The sequence below is a fragment of the Pan paniscus genome, chromosome 10, assembly GCF_029289425.2.
Source record: "Pan paniscus chromosome 10, NHGRI_mPanPan1-v2.0_pri, whole genome shotgun sequence".
NCBI classification, from domain to species: domain Eukaryota; kingdom Metazoa; phylum Chordata; class Mammalia; order Primates; family Hominidae; genus Pan; species Pan paniscus.
Genome location: NC_073259.2, coordinates 117,219,133 through 117,239,101, shown reverse-complemented (window position 1 = coordinate 117,239,101; position 19,969 = coordinate 117,219,133). Strand labels below are relative to the sequence as shown.

The following is a 19,969-nucleotide window of genomic DNA, read 5'->3' as shown; positions in this document are numbered from 1 at the left end:
TCAGACAGGACAGATGCCCACATGTACTCAGAGTCCACAGACAAAGAAAACGTCAATGGGCATGGGACTCCCGGCTGTACCTCAGGTGAATATCATGTATTGATCCGCACTGAGTTGCTTCACATTTGGGCAAGACTGTTTTCAGACCCACCGGTAAGGAGAAGCAGGGATTTATTACATGATAGTAAATGATTCCCCTAAACTACACAAGGACATGGACATAATTACATGTGCAAATTTGTTATATAGGTAAACTTATGTCACAGGGGTTTGTGGTACAGATTATTTCATCACCCAGATACCAAGCCTAGTATCCAATAGTTATTTTTTCTGCTTTTCTCCCTCCTCTCGCCTTTCACCCTCAAGTAGTGTCTGCTGTTCCCCTCTTTGTGTCCATATGTTCTCATCATTTAGCTCCCACTTATAAGTGAGAACATTTAATATTTGGTTTTCTGTTCCTGTGTTAGTTTGCTAAGGATAACGGCCTCCAGCTCCATCCATGTTCCCACAAAAGACATAATCTCAGTATTTTTGATGGCTGCATAGTATTCCATGGTGTATATGTACCACATTTTCTTTATCCAATCTGTTATTGATGGGCATTTAGGTTGACTCCATGCCTTTGCTACTGTGAATAGTGCTGCAATAAACATTCGTGTTCATGCGTCTTTATGGTCGAATGATTTTAAATTCCTCTGGGTATACACCCAGTAACAGGATTGCTGGGTTAAATGGTAGTTCTATTTTTGGCTCTTTGAGGAATTGCCTCACTGTTTTCCACAATGGTTGAACTAGTTTACACTCCCACCAACAGTGCATAAGCGTTCCCTTTTCTCCACAATCTCAGAATCTGTCAAGAAATGGTATCTCACTCTGGTTTTGACTTGCCTTTCTCTAATGATCAGTGATGTTGAGCTTTTTTTCATATGCTTGTTGGCTGCCTGTGTGTCTTCCTTTGAAAAGCGGGCAGCTCCTAATTCCATGAGTTGGCAGATTAGCTATGTGCCCTTCCACCCTGGGACTCACTCACTCCTCACAACAGAAGTGTGAGGTGGGAAATCAAACGGACCTCCGCTTTACAGGACAGGAGGAGAAAGAGCGTCAGACCCAGCAGAGTGTCCCAGCAACGCCCCAATTCCCATGTATCTGATGGGGACACACTCTACCTAAGAAAGCAACTCCATTCTTGCACAGCAGCTCCGGAAGTTTAGGGTTTTCTGAAGCATGGCCCCAGCCAGCCCACACCGCCTGCAAACACAGAAAGGGGTGAGCAACAATCTTCCTTCAAGAATATGCCTCCCAGCCAGGCGCAGTAACTCACGCCTATAACCCCAGCATTTTGGGAGGCCAAGGCAGGAGGATCACTTGAGCCCAGGAGTTAGAGACCAGCCTGGCCAACATGGCGAGATCCTGTCTATAAAATTTTTCTTTAAAAACAGAATGTGCTTCGCCTCACTTGAACACTCTTTTCTGTGTTACATCAGCCCAGGAATTTGGAGCCTTGTGGGATCTGGACCCTCCACCCCTTGTGAACTGTGGAATTGAACTAGAACCTAGGGGCATCATCCCACACTCAGGGGCCACACTTGGGCACCCCAGTCCATCTACCTGCACAGGGATTCTCTTGGCAATGTCCACAATCAGCTCCACGTTGGCATAGTTGTTGTTATTGGGCCCTCCTGGGACGGGGACGTAATGATCCGCCATCTTGATGTACTCTGAAATTAAATGGGAGGGAGAAGGAAGGAACTGCTGACAGACTGACATCAATGGCAGAACATTACAAGATGTGACTATGTACAGCCATGGAAAGCAGAACCATGCAGATTTCTATGGTAACAATGGACAAACATGTATGAAAATGTAAAGAGAAGGCCAGGCGTGGTGGCTCACGCCTGTAATCCCAGCACTTTGGGAGGCCGAGGCAGGCAGATGGCCTGAGGCCGGGAGTTCGAAACCGGCCTGGGCAACATGGTGAAATTCTGTCTCTACTAAAAATACAAAAATTAGCCAGGCGTGGTGGTGGGCACCTGTAATCCAAGGTACTCAGGAGGCTGAGGTAGGAGAGTCGCTTGAACCCAGGAGGCGGAGGTAGCAGTGAGCTGAGATCACACCACTGCACTCCAGCCTGGGTGACAGAACGAGACTCTGTCTAATAAAAAAAAAAAAAAAGAAAATGTAAAGAAAATGAAATATGATTTTAATTATGTGATACAGATATGTTTCTGGACAAGGCCTGGAAGGCCTGGAAAGGAACGAAGGAAGAAGGAAGTAATCTGTCAACAGACTGGGATTAGAGGTGGGTTTTTAAAAAAAGTCCTATTTAAAGTTTATCTTAATATTGTTTTACCATTAAATAATATAATAGGGCTGGGCGCGGTGGTGCACGCCTGACATCCCAGCACTTTGGGAGGCAGAGGCAGGAGGATCACTTGAGGCCAGGAATTCAAGACCAGTTTGGGCAACACACAGAGACTTTGTCTCCACAAAAAAAAAAAAAAAAAAAAAAATCCAAAAAAAGTAGCCAGGAATGGTGGTGCATGCCTATAGTCCCAGCTACTTGGGAGGCCAAGGCAGGAGGATCACTTGAGCCTAGAAGGTCGAGGCTACAATGAGTCGTGATCATGTCACTGCGCTCCAGCCTGGGTGACAGAGCAAGGCCCTGTCTCAAAAAACAAACAAACAAACAAAAATACAATCCAGAGTTTTAAATTATGGTAAAAAAAAAACACACACAAAATTTACCATCTTAACCATTTTTGAGTGTACAGTTCAATAGTGAAGTATATTTATATTGTGAAACAGATGTCCAGAACTTTTTCATTTTATGAATCTGAAACTCTATACTCATGAACAACTCCCTTTTTCTCCCTCCCTGATGTCCTTGGCAACCAACGATCTTCTCTCTCTCTATGAATTGCACTACTCTAGTTACCCCTTATACATGGAATCATGCAGTATTTGTCTTTTTGTGACTGGCTTATTTCACTTTTTGTGACCAGCATAATGTCCTCAAGGTTCATCTGTGTTGTAACATATGATGGGATTTCCTTCCTTTTTAAGGCTGAACATAACGCAATGTTTTGATTTTAAAATACTCATGCTCTTTAAGCCAGAAGTTCCATGTCTAGGAATATGTCCTTAAAAAAACACACGCTGGCTGGGCGCGGTGGCTGACACCTGTAATCCCAGCACTTTGGGGAGGCTGAGGCGGGCACATCACCTGAAGTCAGGAGTTCAAGACTAGCCTGGCCAACATGGTGAAACTCCATCTCCACTAAAAATACAAAAATTAGCCAGTCGTGGTGGTACATGCCTGAAGTCCCAGCTACTTGGGAGGCTGAAGCACAAGAATTGCTTGAACCCGGGAGGTAGAGCAAGACTCCATCTCAGAAAAAAAGCAACAACAAACAAACAAACAAAAACCCACACATCAATGAGGCCAAAGTCAGAGAACAGCCACTGAGCAGTGTTTTGGACTAGGAAAAGTTAGACTCAATCCAAACACAGGGGTTGGGACATCTGTACTATAGAATTGCTAAGATCCTGAAATTGAACAATGTGGCACTTTATATGCAAACACATAAAGAAATCCCAGAGCAGCTGTTCCTTCCGGCCTGCCTGCCTCCTATGTTTATCAAACACAGAAGCGTCGGCCAACGGGGAGATTCCAGAGATGATGAAGTGAGCGGCCAGACAGGCTTCCTGGTCCTTGTCCAGTTTTTCTTTTATGTTGGAGAAGATAAACAAGAAAATAAACACAATAACTACAGACTCAGGTCAGTGCTGGGAAGAAAATAAATGAGGTTCTCTGAGAGAGATGCGATGATCATGTTGAGACCTACAGGCTGGGTGGGGAGGGAGTCCACTGCACAAAGGGCTCTGGGAGAAGCACCTTCAATAGAGGTTCCAGCAGGTGCCAAGACTCTGCAACAGGCCCAGGAGCTGCCAGAGGCCAGGGTGACTGGTACCCAGCTGATGGAGGGCAAGAGGTTCGAGATGGAGCCAGGAGGGGACTTAATAGGCCTGGGTGACAATCTTGAATTTTAGACTAAACCAAGATGGGAGGACCCACTGGATGATGCTCTGAACCCAGACCAGGGTTCCCATCCCACCCGCATCACATGATGGTTGTGTGACCCTGGACAAGTGATAAATTCACGTCCCTGTGCCTCGACTGTGCCATCTGTAAAACAGAGCTGTAAGTAACAAATGAGGCCATGTCCGTGAAGAGCTTGGGGCAGGAAGGCTTAGGGGATGGTGCTGAGGTTGCTAATACTGGGAACAGCACACAGCCTCTGATGCATTTTAAGGAGAAGCACAAAAAGTCCTGAAGACCTGACTTATGTTGGTTTTTGTTTTGCTTTTTTTTTTTTTTTTTTTGAGACAGTCTCACTCTGTCGCCCAGGCCGCAGTGCAGTGGAGTGATCTCAGCCTACTGCAACCTCCGCCTCCTGGGTTCAAGCAATTCTCCTGCCTCAGCCTCCTGAAGAGCTGGGACTACAGGCACCTGCCACCATGCCTGGCAAATTTTTGGGAGGTATTTTTAGATGGGGTTCCACCACATTGGGCAGGCTGATCTCAAAACTCCTGGCCTCAAGTGATTCGCCCATCTTGGCCTCCCAAAGTGCTGGGATTACAGGCGTGAGCCACTGTGCTCGGACCTGAGTTATGCTTTTAGGTTTATGTTGTTTTATTTGAGACAGAGTCTCAGTCTGTTTCCCAGGCTGGAATGCAGCGGTGTAATCACAGCTCACTGCAGCCTAGACCCCCTGGGCTGAAGCGATCCTCCCACCTCAGCTTCCTGAGTAGCTGAGACTACAGGTGCGTGCCACTATACCCAGTTAATTTTTTTATTTTTATTTTTTGTAGAGACAGGGTCTTATTATGTTACCCAGGCTGCTCTCAAACTCAAGGGCTCAAGCAATCCTCCCACCTTAGCCTCCCAAAGTGCTGGGATTACAGGGGTGAGCCAGCGCTCTGGCTGAGGTTTTTGTTTTTAACAACCTTCAGAAAATACAGCAGAAGAAGTTATGCTTTTAAAAGGTCACTTTGGCTGCTGTGGGGAGTAGGGCCTATAAAAGGATAAGACTGTTCAGGAAAAAAAGTAAATCATCCAACAGTTGTTTATAGAATGATTCATTATAATAAACTTAGGCAAATGAACGGAAGAATGAACAAATGATTGAAATACAATTACATACACCTGCAGGAGAAACAGCCCCCAATCTGCTAGAACACAGACATTTCTCAAAGATCGAATTTCCTCTCTGCATGTTAACCATCTGCATTTTTGTAAGGCACATGAGTTGTTCTTGATGTCAGCAGACGTTTTAATTAAATAAAGAAGGAAGGACAAATAAATAGACTCATGAGAGGTCCTGACCATCGGGAGTCCAGAATGGACTTGCCTAGGCACAGGGGAAGGAGGCGAGGGCAGGCAAGGATGGGGCGTGATGGGAGGAGAGGGTCAAGGCCCAGGTACCTGCGTTGGCCTTAAGGTCCTCGGGGGTCACCATCACAACAAACCGGATGGCCCGCTCGTTGCGGAACATCTCATAGGCCCACCTGCGGATGGAGCGCATGCACTTCACGGCGGCGATCCCGTTGTTGGCAATAAGCACCTGCATGGGAAGACAAGGAAGGAGCTGAAGGTGCACATCTACCTGCGCTGGGGGCCACGTGCTACCCCGAGTCCACCTCACAGCTGCAGAGCCTCCTGCAGCCCCCGCAGCACATCATTCCTCTTGGTATTTCTGTGTATTTCCATGGCACACACCCCAGCACAGAGCAGGAGCCCAAAGTCTGCCATCCACATGAATGGATCATCAAATGGATGGATGGCTGGATGGCTGTTTGTTTGAAATATATATATATATATGTATTTTTTTTTTTTTTGAGACAGAGTCTTGCTCTGTCACCCAGGCTGGAGTACAGTGGTGCAATCACAGCTCACTGCAGCTTCGACCTTCCAGCTTCAAGTGATCCTCCCACCTCAGCCTCCCGAGTAGCTGGGACTACAGGTGTACACCACCACATCCTGCTAATTTTTTAATTTTTTTGCAGAGACAGGATTTTGTCATGTTGTCCATGCTGGTCTTGAACTTGAACACAAACCCAGGCTGGGCCCAGATGATCTGCCCACCTCATCCTCCCAAAGTGCTGGGATTACAGGCATGAGCCACTGTGCCGAGCCCAGTGAATGATTTTTTTTTTTATTCCTTTGGTGTCATTGTGATCACCCTTAACACTTTTTGAGTGTTTTACAGTACAATGTGTTTTACCTGTCTTATTTCATTTCATCCTCACAATAGCCCTTTGAAAGAGGCTTCACTATTATTTCTATTTGAGGGTTAAACTATTAAAACTCAGAGGAGCGTGGCCCTCACCCCCTCTCTGCAGCAGGCAGAATGAGCCTGAACCCGAATCTCCCACCTCCAGCTGAGAGGAGGGGCCCCTGCACCCCAATCGGACCCCACCCAGAGTGCCGAGACCCATCTGTACCTTCTCGATGACCCGATCCCCCCCAAAGCGTGTGACAAACTCAGCGGGAGAAGCCACGGTAAAGTCTCTGTGCAGGTCCAGCTTCTTGTGTTCCCGTCCCCTCTTCACCAGGTGGAGTCCCGACATGCTCGGCCTGCAGAATAAGAATGAGGGACAGACGTGCATGAGGGAAGAAGCCTGGGACTCAGAGCTCGGCACCTGTAAAGCCAGTGGAGCAGAGGAGCCAAACTGCACCAGAGCCCCCCTGCTTTGCACTTGCTCTCCAGAGCCCCTGAAGCAATTTACAAGGAGGCTCAAGGGCAGGAAGCACCTTCGTTTTTTTTTTTTTTTTTTTTTTTTTTTTGAGACGGGATCTCATTCTGTCACCTAGGCTAGTATGCAGTGGTGCAATCGTGGCTCACTGCAGCCTCGACCTCCTTGGGTAGCTGGGACCACAGAGGGCACTACCAAGCCCAGCCGACTTTTAAACATTTTTGTAGAGATGGGGTCTCACTATGTTGCCCAGGCTCGTCCAAACTCTTGATGTCAAGTGACGTCAAAGCCTTTCAAAGCATTGGGATTACAGGCGTGAACCACTGTACCCAACTGAAAGCACCTTAAGAGGCCAGCTAAGGTACCAGCACATGAACTAGAAGGAGCAGTTTCTTCTACCTGTCCCAAGGTGGATGTTTAGATTTTTAATCCTAAGTTAATTTTTACTTTACATGCCCATTGTTTAGGAACCTGAATAATACTAAAAAACTTATAACAAGGGTGAGAGTTTTATGATCAGGGAAGAAGTCCACACATTCTAATCGTTCAGACTTGTTACATGGTATTAATATCTTTCATGTACTTTTCTACATTTGTATTTCAGAAGTTTTTAAATTTTCTTTTTTGTAGAGACAGGGGTCTCACTTTGTTGCCCAGGCTGGTCTTGAACTCCTGGCTTCAAGTGATCCTCCCACCTCGGCCTTCCAAAATACAGGCATGAGCCACCATGCCCAGCCCACAAAATTTCTTTAGAAAACTGAAAACAATTTTTTAAATGTTTAACAACAAAACAGGTTTCCTGCTCTGTCCCTCCACACCAGAGGAAACTGATGCTGATTTTTTCTAGCAATTACACATCTCCATAGTCCTAAACAACAAGTGTATGCAATCTTGTGAGTCATCCATGTGAGACAGCATCTATGGCCTTCCCATCCTGAGAGATGTGAATTTAGTTATCTCACAAGGCCACCCCATCGGCTCCCCTCCACCAGCTGGTCAATACCATAGAAGTCTACTGTAATTTAGCAAACTGGGTATTCAATGTTTTACTAGTTTGTGATCATTATTCACATATGAAGTTTGTGATCATTATTCACATATGAGAGCTGCAGTGTACCAGATTTTAGTTCCTTTCTTTTTGCCTTTTCCTGGAGTTAATGATTTTTTTTCCTTTACTTAGTGTTCCTTGTACCTGTTGCTAAATCACCCCACTCCTCCTAATAGATTCCCAGTACACATAAGATAACTGATCAGGCCACATGCAGTGGCTCATACCTGTAATCCCAGCACTTTGGGAGGCCAAGGCAGGAGGACTGCTTGAGACCAGGAGTTCGAGACCAGCCTGGGCAACATAGCAAGACTCCATCTCATTAAAAATAATAATAATAAATAATTGATCAGTTCTGTTTTTTTCCACTGGTGACATCTCTCCTGAAGGCCTCTGTTCTCCTTCCGTAGGTACTGGCTGTCCTCTAGGCCCCTACATCACCATTGTTTTGGGGCTTCCCTTTGCTGACATCCCTAGAATTCCCTTTGCCTTTCCTTGGGGTTGGATTCCCAATTTGGGGGAATGGGTGGCTCGTCTTTCTTGGTAGACTCCCTTGTTTTGCTGGGGCATATCCTCCAGTAGTTTCATCCACTTAAGAAGATGGTAGAATGGCAACGCGCATGACAATGATGCCCTCAATTTCCCTGCCCTATTCCTGACTGGGCTTCCTTATCACCATCACCCTGGAGACTCCCTTTCAGTCTATGTTGAATCTCCTGTTTCCTGTCTCCTGTGTGTGGCTCTTCCTTGGTTTACCCTCTGGTTTCAGTGGAAGACATCCTCAAGTAGCTTTCTAAGAAAGGCTATTCAGGGCCAGGCGTGGTGGCTCACACCTGTAATCCCAGCACCTTGGAAAGCCGAGGAGGGAGAATTGCTTGAACCCAAGAGGTGGAGGTTGCAGTGAGCCAAGATTGCACCACTGCACTCCAGACTGGGCAACAGGGTCAGACTCCATCTCAAAAAAAAAAAAAAATTTAAATTAGCTAGGCATGGTGGCACCTGCCTGTAGTCCTAGCTACTCAGGAGGCTAAGGTAGAAGGATCACTTGAGCCCAGGAAGTCAAGGCTGCAGTGAGCTAGGATTGCACCATTGCACTTCAGCCTTTCTCCTGCCCTCACATTCAACCTTACCACTTGGCTGTGTGTGAAATGCTAGGAAGGGCCAGGCATGGTGGCTCATGCCTGTAATCCTAGCACTTTGGGAGGCTGAGGTGGGTATATCACTTGAGGTCAGGAGTTTGAGACCAGCCCGGCCAATATGGTGAACCCCATCTCTACTAAAAATACAGAAGTTATCCAGACACAGAGTTGTGCACCTGTAATCCCAGCTACTTGGGAGACTGAGGCAGGAGAATCGCTTGAACCCAGAGAATGGAGGTTGCAGTAAGCCGAGATCGCGCCACTGGACTCCAGCCTGGGTGACAGAGTGAGACTCTATCTCAAACAAAAAGAAATTTCAGGAAGGAAAACCTTCTTCAAGTTTTAGAAGCCTTGTGCCATTGTGTTGTGGCTTCCAAGGCTGCTAGAACAAGAGTAATTCTGATCCTTGATCCTTTGTAGGTGACCTGTTTTTTCATATCCAGATGCTTATAGGAGCGTCCCTCTGTCCCCAGAACTCTATGATTTCACAGTGATGGGCTCAAGTATGTGTCTGCTTCCACCAATGAGGCTGCACATCTCTCAGGCCCTCTCAATCTGGAAACTTCCATCCTGGGAATTTGTCTTCAAATACTTCCTTGATGGGCTGAACATGGTGGCTTACGCCTGTGATCCCAGCACTTTTGGAAGCTGAAGTGGGAAGATCACTTAAGGTCAGGAGTTAGAGACCAGCTTGGCCAACATGGTGAAACCCCGTCTCTACTAAAAATACAAAAATTAGCCAGGCATGGTGGTGTGCGTCTGTAATCCCAGCTACTTGGGAGGCTGAAGCAGGAGAATCACTTGAACCCAGGAGGCGGATGTTGTAGTGAGCCAAGATTGTGCCACTGCGCTCCAGCCTGGGCAATAGAGCGAGACTCCATCTCAAAAAACAACAACAACAAGAAGAAACAAATACTTCCTTGATGATGTCCTTGCCTCTTTTTTTCTCTATTTTTTCCCGAAGTCCTATTATCTGGATGTTGAAATTCCTACACTGGCCTACTGGTTTATGTATTTTTCCCCTCTCCTATTCTCTCTCTTCTTCTACTTGCTGGTTGATTTTTCTCAGCCTCATCTTCTAAACATTCAGTGGAGTTCTTCATTTCTGCTATCATGTTTTTGATGTCTACGAGCCTGTTTTGGGCCTACAAATGTTTCCTTTGTTATAGCATCCTCTTCCTATGAGTGCAACATCCTGTCTGACCTCAACGATGATATTAATGAGAGCTTTTTAAACTTCTCTTCTCCAGCGTGGTTTCTGTTTCTTCCAAGCTTCCTGTGTCTACTGGTTTGGACCTTGACTTACATATGAGAAGCTGGACCTCAGGGCCAGGTGCGGTGGCTCACGCCTGTAATCCCAGCACTATGGGAGGCCGAGGCAGGTGAATCACCTGAGTTCAGGAGTTTGAGACCAGCATGGACAACATGGTGAAACCCCATCTCTACTAAAAATACAAAAAATTAGCCGGGCTTGGTGGCGTGCACCTGTAATCCCCCCTACATGGGAGGCTGAGGCAGGAGAATCACTTGAACCCGAGAGGCGGAGGTTGCAGTGAGCTGAGATTGTGCCATTACACTCCAGCCTGGGCAACAAGAGCAAAACTCCATCTCAAAAAAGAAAAAGAAACTGAACCCAAATGTCAGGGAAGCCTTGGTTCCAACCTTGTGACTATGAGTGAGAACAGAATTTCTGAGACTGTGGTGGACCTGGTTGACCCTGAGCTCAATGTAGGGTGAGGTAGGAGTGCGTTGGGGATCCCGAGTCAGTATCTTCGTGTCTTTCTCTCTCGCTGGCCAGATTCCCCAGGGAGAAGTTTTCCAGTCTTCTGCCTGGACAGTAAAGGTCAGCCTGGAGCCCCGGGGGGAACGGGGAAGTTCTAAGAATTCAGCACCTATTCAGACCCTTATCTTCCTATTTGGGATACAGGCCCCATGCCCTCAACTGTGCCTGTCGATCCCCTCTCCCAAGACCCTCTATATGTACCTTTGAACTGCTGCCTTCTGTTGGGGTCGAAGTGGACAGCCCCTGCCGCAGGAGACAGGGGAGGGGACCTGGGAGTCTTCCACCCAGTCCTTCTCATTTTGGTACCCTCCTTACCCCTCAGCTCCAGGGGCATCCCTTGCTGCCAGACACCATGCCTTTTGGGGGTTCTGTGGTACAGATGGCCAGGGGTCCCCAACTTTCCTCACTGCTCCATTAGGACTCAGCCTTAAGCCAGTGACCACTCATTCATCTGCTTTCTAGCTTCTAAAAGGTTAATGCTATGCTGGGCACGGTGGCTCACGCCTGTAATCCCAGCACTTTGGGAGGCAAAGATGGGCAGATAACTTGAGGGCAAGAGTTTGAGACCAGCCTGGCCAACATGATGAAACCCTATCCCAACTAAAAAAACACAAAAAGTAGCTGGGCATGGTGGCGCACGCCTGTAGTCTCAGCTACTGGGGAGGCTGAGGCACAAAAATCACTTGAACCCGGGAGGCGGAGGTTGCAGTGAGCCGAGATCACACCACTGCACTCCAGCCTGGGCAACAGAGTGAAACTCTACCTAAAAAAAAAAAAAAAAGAGAACTTCATTTATTTACAAAAAAAGGTAGATGCAACCCAAGGGACATCATTTGTAGACAGACCCCTGATCTGGGGGAAAAAAATGCTAAAGTATTAAGAGCCGTTATCTCTTTGCTATGTTTTAAAAAATGTTCTGCAATGATGTGTTATTTTCAATAAGAAAAAAGCTATTAATTTTGTAAAAGGAACACCCATGTATACATGTAGGTATACACACACACACACCACACACCCTCCCCACAGACACACACACACCACACCACACACACACACACACCACACACACACACCACACACACCACACACACACACACCACACACACACACACCACACACACACACACCACGCACACACACACACAGCACACACACACACACAAAATAATACTACTGAGCCATAAAAAAATTATATATATATATATACACCAAATTTTCTTTATCTAGTCATCTGTTGGTGGACACTTAGGTTGATTCCATATCTTTGCTACCGTGAATAGTGCTGTGATAACTATACAAGTACAGGTGTCTTTTGATACAACTATTTCTTTATTTTATTTTATTTTTCTGAGACTGAGTCTCACTCTGTCGCCCAGGCTGGAGAGCAGTGGCATAATCTCGGCTCACTGCAACCTCCACCTCCCAGGTTCAAGCAATTTTCCTCCCTCAGCCTCCCGAGCAACTAGGGTTACAGGTGTCCGCCACCATGTCCGGCTAAATTTTGTATTTTTAGTAGAGACGGGGTTTTACATGTTGGCCACAGTGGTCTTGAACTCCTGACCTCAAGTGATCTGCCTGCCTCAGCCTCCCAAAGTGCTGGGATTACAGGCGTGAGCCCCCACAACTGGACTCCATGCTAATTTTATTTATTGTTTTCAACCAATCATGTTAAGATCCTCCCAATGAAAAGCGAATCTGACTGAGCGTTTTCTTTTCCTTCGTGTACATACCCAGTAGTGGGATTGCTGGAGAGACTGGCAGATCTATTTTAGTTCCTTGAGAACTCTCCAAACTGTTTTCCACAGAGGTTGTACTAATCAACATTCCCACACACAGCCGCACCCTTCATTCTGTCCACGACCTTCCCTGACTGGCTGGCTTGATGGTTCAGCTTCAGAAAGTCTGAGACATCCCATTTCTACACACACAAACATTAAAACTCTAGCAATTTGACCTAAAGCACAACAAAGAAAAACTTCATTTGTGGCCTAGGGGGCAAAAAAACCATTCTTGGCCACTATGTTGATTTCAAAACTGGTGACAGAGCCCCTCCATCAGGCAGGCCACAAGCCCATTACCGCAGGCTAGGCAAGCGAACACACAAAGCTGCCGGACTGGACTTGTTTCAGGCCCAATCTCCAGGCAAGTGGCTATTTTAATTCTTTTTGATAAAGCTGGAAGCCAACCAACATTGGCTCTAGAGAGCTGACCTTCGGCCAGCATTTGCTTCCACTGAAGGAGGATCATCCTAAGTGCCATTGTCCAGTGAGAAGCCCTGTCCTTATACAGCACGGCAAGGGTGAGAGCTGAAATGTTTCAAGGTGACTTTGGAAATGACTTCAGGTACAATCAACAGCAGAGGTGTCAGCCAAACACCAAATGCAGTCAGCTGCCGGAGCACAAGACCAGGCAGAATAGTATCAGGAATGGAGGAAATAAACATCCTCGGCTGCCCACTATGGACTGGGCACAGGGGGCCTCTCAGTGAATCTCCACAGCCCTGTATGGAGGAGTCTGTCATCTCCAGGTTCACGATGAGGAAACCGAGGTTCAGAGAGGACCATTTACGTCCAGTTACACAGCTGGCAAGTGGCAGAGCCCCGTTTCAAATCCAACTCTAGCTGACCTCAGAATCTAACTTCTAGGCAGAAAGACAATCTGAGATAAATGGAAGCCCCTCTATTAATTGGACTTTTAAAACATGCATTACACATATGGCCTCTTATATTCCTCTCAAATAAGAGACAAACATGTATAATGCTGAGGTTTTTTGTTTGTTTGTTTGGCTTTTTTTTTTTTTTTTGAGACAGAGTCTAGCTCTGTCACCCAGGCTGGAGTGAAGTGGCACCATCTCGGCTCACTGCAACCTCTGCCTCCCAGATTCAAGCGATTCTCCTGTCTCAGCCTCCCAAGTAGCTGGGACTATAGGTGCCTGCCACCATGCCTGGCTAATTTTTGTATTTTTAGTAGAAATGGGGTTTCACTATGTTGGCCAGGCTGGTCTCGAACTCCTGACCTCAGGTGATCTGCCCACCTTGGCCTCCCAAAGTGCTGGGATTACAGGGGTGAGCCACCGCGCCCAGCCCTGAGTGCTTAACTGGGGGAAATTTTGCTCCCCGGGGAGCAATACCTGGAGACATCTTTGGTTGTCACAACTTGGGGGATGCGCTACTGGCATCTAGTGGGTGGAGACCAGGGATGCTGCTCAACACCCTGCAATGCACAGGACAGCCCCACAAAGAACTGGACAGCCCCAAGTGTCAACAGAGCCGCAGTTTAGAAACTCTGGTAGACTGCGGCCATCCTCCTAGGCTTTGAAGTCAGAATCTACCGCTTACAACCTGTGTAATCCTGGGAAAGTTACTTCAATACTCCCTGCCTCAGTTTCCTCACATGATGGAATTAACAGTTTATCCCTGGACCTAGCCAAAGTAAACAGCTTGCAACACTTTAGCTACCATGTACGTCTGCAGGATAGCATTACAGGAGCCCAGGCTGGGCCATTAGGCTAGGGCCCCGGCATTAATCAGACCTTCAATTCCTTCCCTCTCTTTTCTTCTATAAAATAGAGATGGTAACGGCTACCCGCACTGCTAAGAGCTGATTCTGAGCCAGGCAATTCTGTAATTATAACTACTTCCAAACAAGAAAGCAAGAAAGAACACTGTGTAGTCCAGTAAAGGTTGATATCGTTCAAACAGCACAAAACCACGCTCTCCAGAAATGGACCCTTGGAAATTTCTCAAGCCACCTGCCCCATCAGGGATGACTACCTTGGCTAGGCCAGGGGTGAGTGGGCAAACTAGGACCCATGGGTCAAATCCACTCGGCCACCTGTTTTTGTATCTCCCACAGGCTAAGAGCGGTTTTAACTTTTTAGATTGTTTTTTGTTTTGTTTCGTTTGTTTGTTTTGAAAGGGAGTCTTGCTCTGTCGCCCAGGCTGGAGTGCAGCGGTGTGATCTCAGCTCGCTGCTACCTCCACCTCTCAGGTTCAAGTGATTCTCCTGCCTCAGCCTCCCCAGTAGCTGGGACTACAGGTGTGTGCTACCACGCTCTGCTAATTTTTGTATTTTTATTAGAGACAGGGTTTTACCATGTTGGCCAGGCTGGTCTTGAACTCCTGACCTCAGGGCGATCTGCCCACCTTGGCCTCCCAAAGTGCTGGGACCACAAGTGTGAGCCACCGCACCCAGCCTTAATTGTTTTTTATAGAGACAGGGTCTCCCTCTGTTGCCAGGACTACAGTGCAGTGGTGCAAAAATAGTTCACTGCAGCCTCAAACTCCTGGGCTCAAGTGATCCTCCCACCTCAGCCTCCTGAGTAGCTGGGACTGCAGGTGTGCACCACCATGCCCAACTAATTGGTTTATTTTTGTAGAGACAGGGTTTCATCATGTTGCCCAGACTGGTCTCAAACTCCTCAAGCAACCCTCCTGTCTTGGCCTTCTAAAGTGCTGGGACTATAGACATAAGCCACCATGCCCAGCCAACATTTTTAAATCATCAGAAAAAAAAAAAAAAATCAAAAGAATCCTGTTTTGTGACACATAAAAATTATATGAACTTTGAATTTCCCCATCTATAAATAATGTCTGATTGAAACACAGCCAGGCCTGTTCAATTACATAACTATGGCTTCTGGTGCAGGAAACAGCAGAGTTGAGTAGTTATAACAGAGACCACATGGCCACAAAGCCAAAAATATTTACTGTCTGGCCGTTTATAATAGCAGTCTGCTGACCCCAAGCTAGGCACGAGTTTTCAACCCTGACATGAAGAACTTTATAAGATTCTGATGTCGGGGTCCCATCAGCATGTCTAGGGGGTAGAGGTGGGGTCCCCGGCATCCAGATTTTTCAAAAATCCCCCCACCAGGAAATTCTAATGTGTAGCCAAGAGTGAAAACCCCTGATAGGTCTACAGCCAATATTTGCATGCAGGCAGCTGGCCTTTCAGAGCAGAATTGCATGGCAGTGAAATGGGACTCATTAAAAAACAACTTCTGCCTCCTCATCCCCAACTTTATTTCAAGCCCTTCTGCACTCTGATCCACAATCATTTCTCTACTCTCTGAACTGTGACCCCGTTCTCATGCCATGAAAAATCAGTCATCATTTGCGACCTCACCTTCTCAGGAGTTCTGGCTTCTGAGATGGCCCGAGCCTTCAGCACAAGATCCCAAATGCCTCCCAACTCCAGAGGGCTCTTTCATAACCGAACTCTGTCTTTACTTATTAGTTTTCATCAGTGTTTGTGCTGACCCAGGGCAGTACTCAAGACCAGCGACTTCCACACAGAGTCTCAACGAACCAAGAAAGAGCCGGGCATGGTGGCTCATGCCTGTAATCCCAGCACTTTGGGAAGCTGAGTTGTGAGGATTGCTTAGCTCAAGAGTTCAAGACCAGCCTGGGAAACATGGTGAAACCCTGTCTCTCTAAAAAATACAAAAATTAGCTGGGTGTGGTGGCGCATGCCTGTGGTCCCACTACTTGGAAGGCTGAGGTGAGAGGGCTGCTTGAGCCTGGAGGCTGAGGCTGTAATGAGCCATGATCATGCCACTGTCTGGGCAACAGAGCAAGACCCTGTCTGTAATAATAATAATAATAATGATAATAATAATAATAATAACAACTCTAGAAAGGCCTATGAGGGCTAGTCCCTTGGACAGATGTGGAAACTGAGGTTCCAAGGCGTGATGGTACCTGCTCCAGAAGATCACACAGCTTGGTGGCAAAGTTAGATCGTCCAAATCCATCTTTTTAGCCACTCTAAGCTAAGAGAGGAACAATGTAGTCCCCCAACAAAGTATGTCCATATTATTATAAATAGGGGGACCCCATGTCCTGGACTTGCTGGGACAATTCCAAATTTATGTGAGGTTTTTTTTTTTTTCCATTAAAGTGGTTTGTGAAATGGGTACAACAGCCTCCACTTAGTGCCCCCACAGTGGTATTTTGAAGATGGCATGAGACCACACCTACAAAGCACTTGGCCTGGCATACTGAAAGCACCCCATGAGTGGTAGTGGCTATTACTGTTGCACCCATCAGCCTTGAATTGGAGTTACTGAGAAGACATCTGCCTTCCACAATGGAACCGAAGTTCCTGGAGGGCGGAGGTCACGGTTTCCAAACATTTTTGCGACCCTTCCTGCTACCAGTTGCAGGCCTTATGCATGGGAGGTGTGCATGAATGTTTATGGACCAGGTAAACATATCCTAAGAAAATAAAGGATGGAGGCAGAGATTCAGCTACAGGGGTATTCCTCACTGTGCTGTTGATAATAGCCAAAAAAAAAAAAAAAAAAAAGAAAAAAAAGAGAGAGAAACAGCCTGAATATCCGCTACTTATAGGGGATTACTTATACTTTTTTTTTAAGAGACAGGGTCTTGCTCTGTTGCCCAGGCTGGAGTGCAATAGCACAACCACTGCTCACTATAGCCTCGATCTCCCAGGCTCAAGCAATCCTCTTCCCTTAGTCTTTCCAGTAGCTGAAACTCCAGGCATGCATCACCATCCTCAGCTAATTTTTTTTTAGGTAGAGATTTTTTTATGTTGCCCAAGCTGGTCTCGAACTCCCGAGTTCAAGCAGTTCTCCTGCCTTGGCCTCCCAAAGCGCTAGGATTACAGGCATGAGCCACCACAGCTGGGCACATTTTTTTTCAGAGATGGGGTCTTGCTATGTTGCCCAGGCTAGAGTGCAGTGGCTGTTCACAGGAACGATCATAGCACACTGCAGCCTCCAACTCCTGGGCAAAAGCATCCTCCCTCCTCAGCCTCCTGAGTATTTGGGACTACAGGCTTGCACCACCCTGCCTGGCGAGGATTATTCATACATTTTAAGGTGCACCCATTTAAAGGAACACTATGAATCCAGTAAAAGCATGTTGTAGGCAGGGATTGGCAAACATTGTCTGTCAAGGGTCAGGCAGTAAGTACTTTAGATCTGGTCAGTCTCTGTCCCACCACTCAAATCCTCCAGTGAGGCACAAAAGCAGCCACGAACTAGGCATAAATCATAAATCGATGAGCAGGCTGCATTCCAATAAAACTTTTTTTGTAGACACTGAAATTTGAATTTCATGTAATTTTCACGTGTCACAAAACAATCTTGATTTTTTTTTCAATCACTTAAACATGAAAAAACCATTCTCTGCTTGCAGGCCATACCAAAACAGGCAGTGGGTCATAGTTTGCCAAGCCCAGTGGTAGAAAAATACTTAATGTTGAATGAAAAAGTGAGTTACAGAACGTTCTGCATGATTCAAGTTTATAAATTAAAACATATCTGCACCGGAAAAAAAAAAAAAAGCTGAAGAATATACAACTGTTAACAAACATCACAGGGGTGGAATTATGGGTGATTTTTGTTCCTCTTTTTTGCTTATCTATAATTTTCTGAATTGTCAACAACAGACACACCATCAATTTGGTAATTCTTTTTAAGTGCAATAAAATGAGGACAAAAAAGGAAAGAAACAAAACCAAGTAGGTAGAGCTACAAAGCACTCAGGCACTGAGATGCCTACGCTAATCTGCTCAGAAAATGACCCTCAATGAGAGCCTGCTCAAGTTCACGTCGATTTGCCCAGGCTTCAGCTTCAAAAAAGACCTGCCTTCCACAACCATCAGCTTCTGGAGGCGAAGGAGAGAAAGCGGGGAAGGCGTGCCCCTGCGCAAGGGCTGATCTTTAGGCACCTGTGTGCTCCGAAGCGACCTCCTCCAAGCAACGTCACCCCCAACGTCCAGCCTCCTTCCTCCCCTCCCGCCAAGGCCAGCTAGAGTTTCCAAGGCGGGCATCATCTCCCCAGCAGCCAACTCAAGCCCGTGTTTCTTTGGATGGGGGTGGGGGTAAAGGGGGTGGTGCTAAGAGGACATACAGCTTGACTTCAAGGGGAAGGAAGACTGCATAAGTTTGTAAAAGATCATGGTCATTACAATTGCAGGCTTACTTACTTTACTTCGCGATCAGGGAAACAGATCTTGCACTTGGCAGGACTCATGTTGACCACCCCGCAAGCCAATCCCACCGGGCTCCCGCAGGGGTGCAGAGCATGCACCCCTTAACCGCCTGAAGCCGACCCGAGGCCCGGGACCCAGCAGAACAGCCAGGTCGCGACCCGGAGGCCGAGATGCAGTCCTAGAGCGCCGGGGGCGGGGTTCTGCTGCAGCCGGCGGGCCCCCAACTTCGCGCTGCGCTTGCTCCATCCCGAAATGCGCCCTGCGCGCCGGAGTCCCGGGCCATCGCGCCCGCCTAGGCCCCACCCAGGCCCCGCCCCCACACCGACCCCGCCCCAGGAGGGCCCCGCCTTCCGGACGGAGCCCCGCCCCCGGGCCGGCCTACCTGCGACCCGCCGCTGACCTTCGGCAGCCGAAATGAGCTGCGGAGATATATTTTTTTAAAGCCTCTCTTCTGCTTTGCTCCCCAATATGGGACACCCCTACATATTGGCAGCAATTGATATGCTTGAATACACACACGATAGGGAAGCGGTGGAAAATATGGGAAATTTAAAATGTGAGTCAGAGGTCGCCACTGTGCCCGTTAAAAGTCCCTGTTGTCAAGTCGACTTTTATTTCCCAAAGTCCTGGTTTCTCTCATCTTTTCACCTCCACTCCCTGGGACAGGTGGCTGCGCAATCACCCAGTGTGCTTCTAGCACGCACTTTGCACCACCTGGGTCCGCTACTGAAGCGAGTGCCTCCAGGACAGGGAGGACCCCAGCAGCCCGGTGATCCGAAATAAACTCCCGGTAAGACTAACATTTACTAAGTGCTCCTTTGTTCCTCTGTGTCACTTAATCCTCGTGGCAATCTTATTGTTTTTATCCCTATAATACAGATAAGGAAACTGGGGCCCAGAGATGCATGTTATCTGAAGTGCCAGAGCCCAGGGTCTTGAACTCAGACAAACCGATTCCAGTTAGAATAAACGAATGAGGCCGGGCCTGGTAGCTCATGCCTGTAATACCAGCACTTTGGGAGGCTGAGGCAGGCGCTTGAGGTCAGGAGTTTGAGACCAGCCTGGCCAACATGGTGACACCCTGTCTCTACTAATAATACAAAAATTAGCCGGGCATGGTGGTGCACACCTGTAGTCCCAGCTACTCGAGAGACTGAGGAGAGAGAATCACTAAAACCCGAGAGGCGGAGGTTGAAGTGAGCCCAGATGGCGGTACTGCATTCCAGCCTGAGTGACAGAGTGAGACTCCATCTCAAAAAATCAAAAATAAATGAATGAATG

The 19,969-nt window shown here is 47.2% G+C and overlaps 1 protein-coding gene across 8 annotated transcripts in view; it reads right to left on the bottom strand.

The window, feature by feature from the left end:
• Window positions 1-19,969, bottom strand: part of ACACB (acetyl-CoA carboxylase beta) — a 158,591-nt gene that overhangs the window by 95,903 nt on the left and 42,719 nt on the right. For 6 of the 8 annotated variants that reach the window (XR_008620492.2, XR_008620491.2, XM_055096088.2 and 3 more), the window contains 4 exons: window positions 6,505-6,637; window positions 5,486-5,624; window positions 1,609-1,718; window positions 1,167-1,248 (listed from right to left, as the gene is read on the bottom strand). Coding sequence is in view for 6 of the 8 variants with exons in the window: in XM_055096088.2 (XP_054952063.1) it covers window positions 1,167-1,248; window positions 1,609-1,718; window positions 5,486-5,624; window positions 6,505-6,637 (464 nt within the window). In the remaining 2 variants the exon portion in view is untranslated. Of the gene's footprint in view, window positions 1-1,166; window positions 1,249-1,608; window positions 1,719-5,485; window positions 5,625-6,504; window positions 6,638-18,682; window positions 18,987-19,969 lie in introns of those variants that run through there. The other 2 variants (XM_008957940.6, XM_055096090.3) reach the window with 2 other exon arrangements.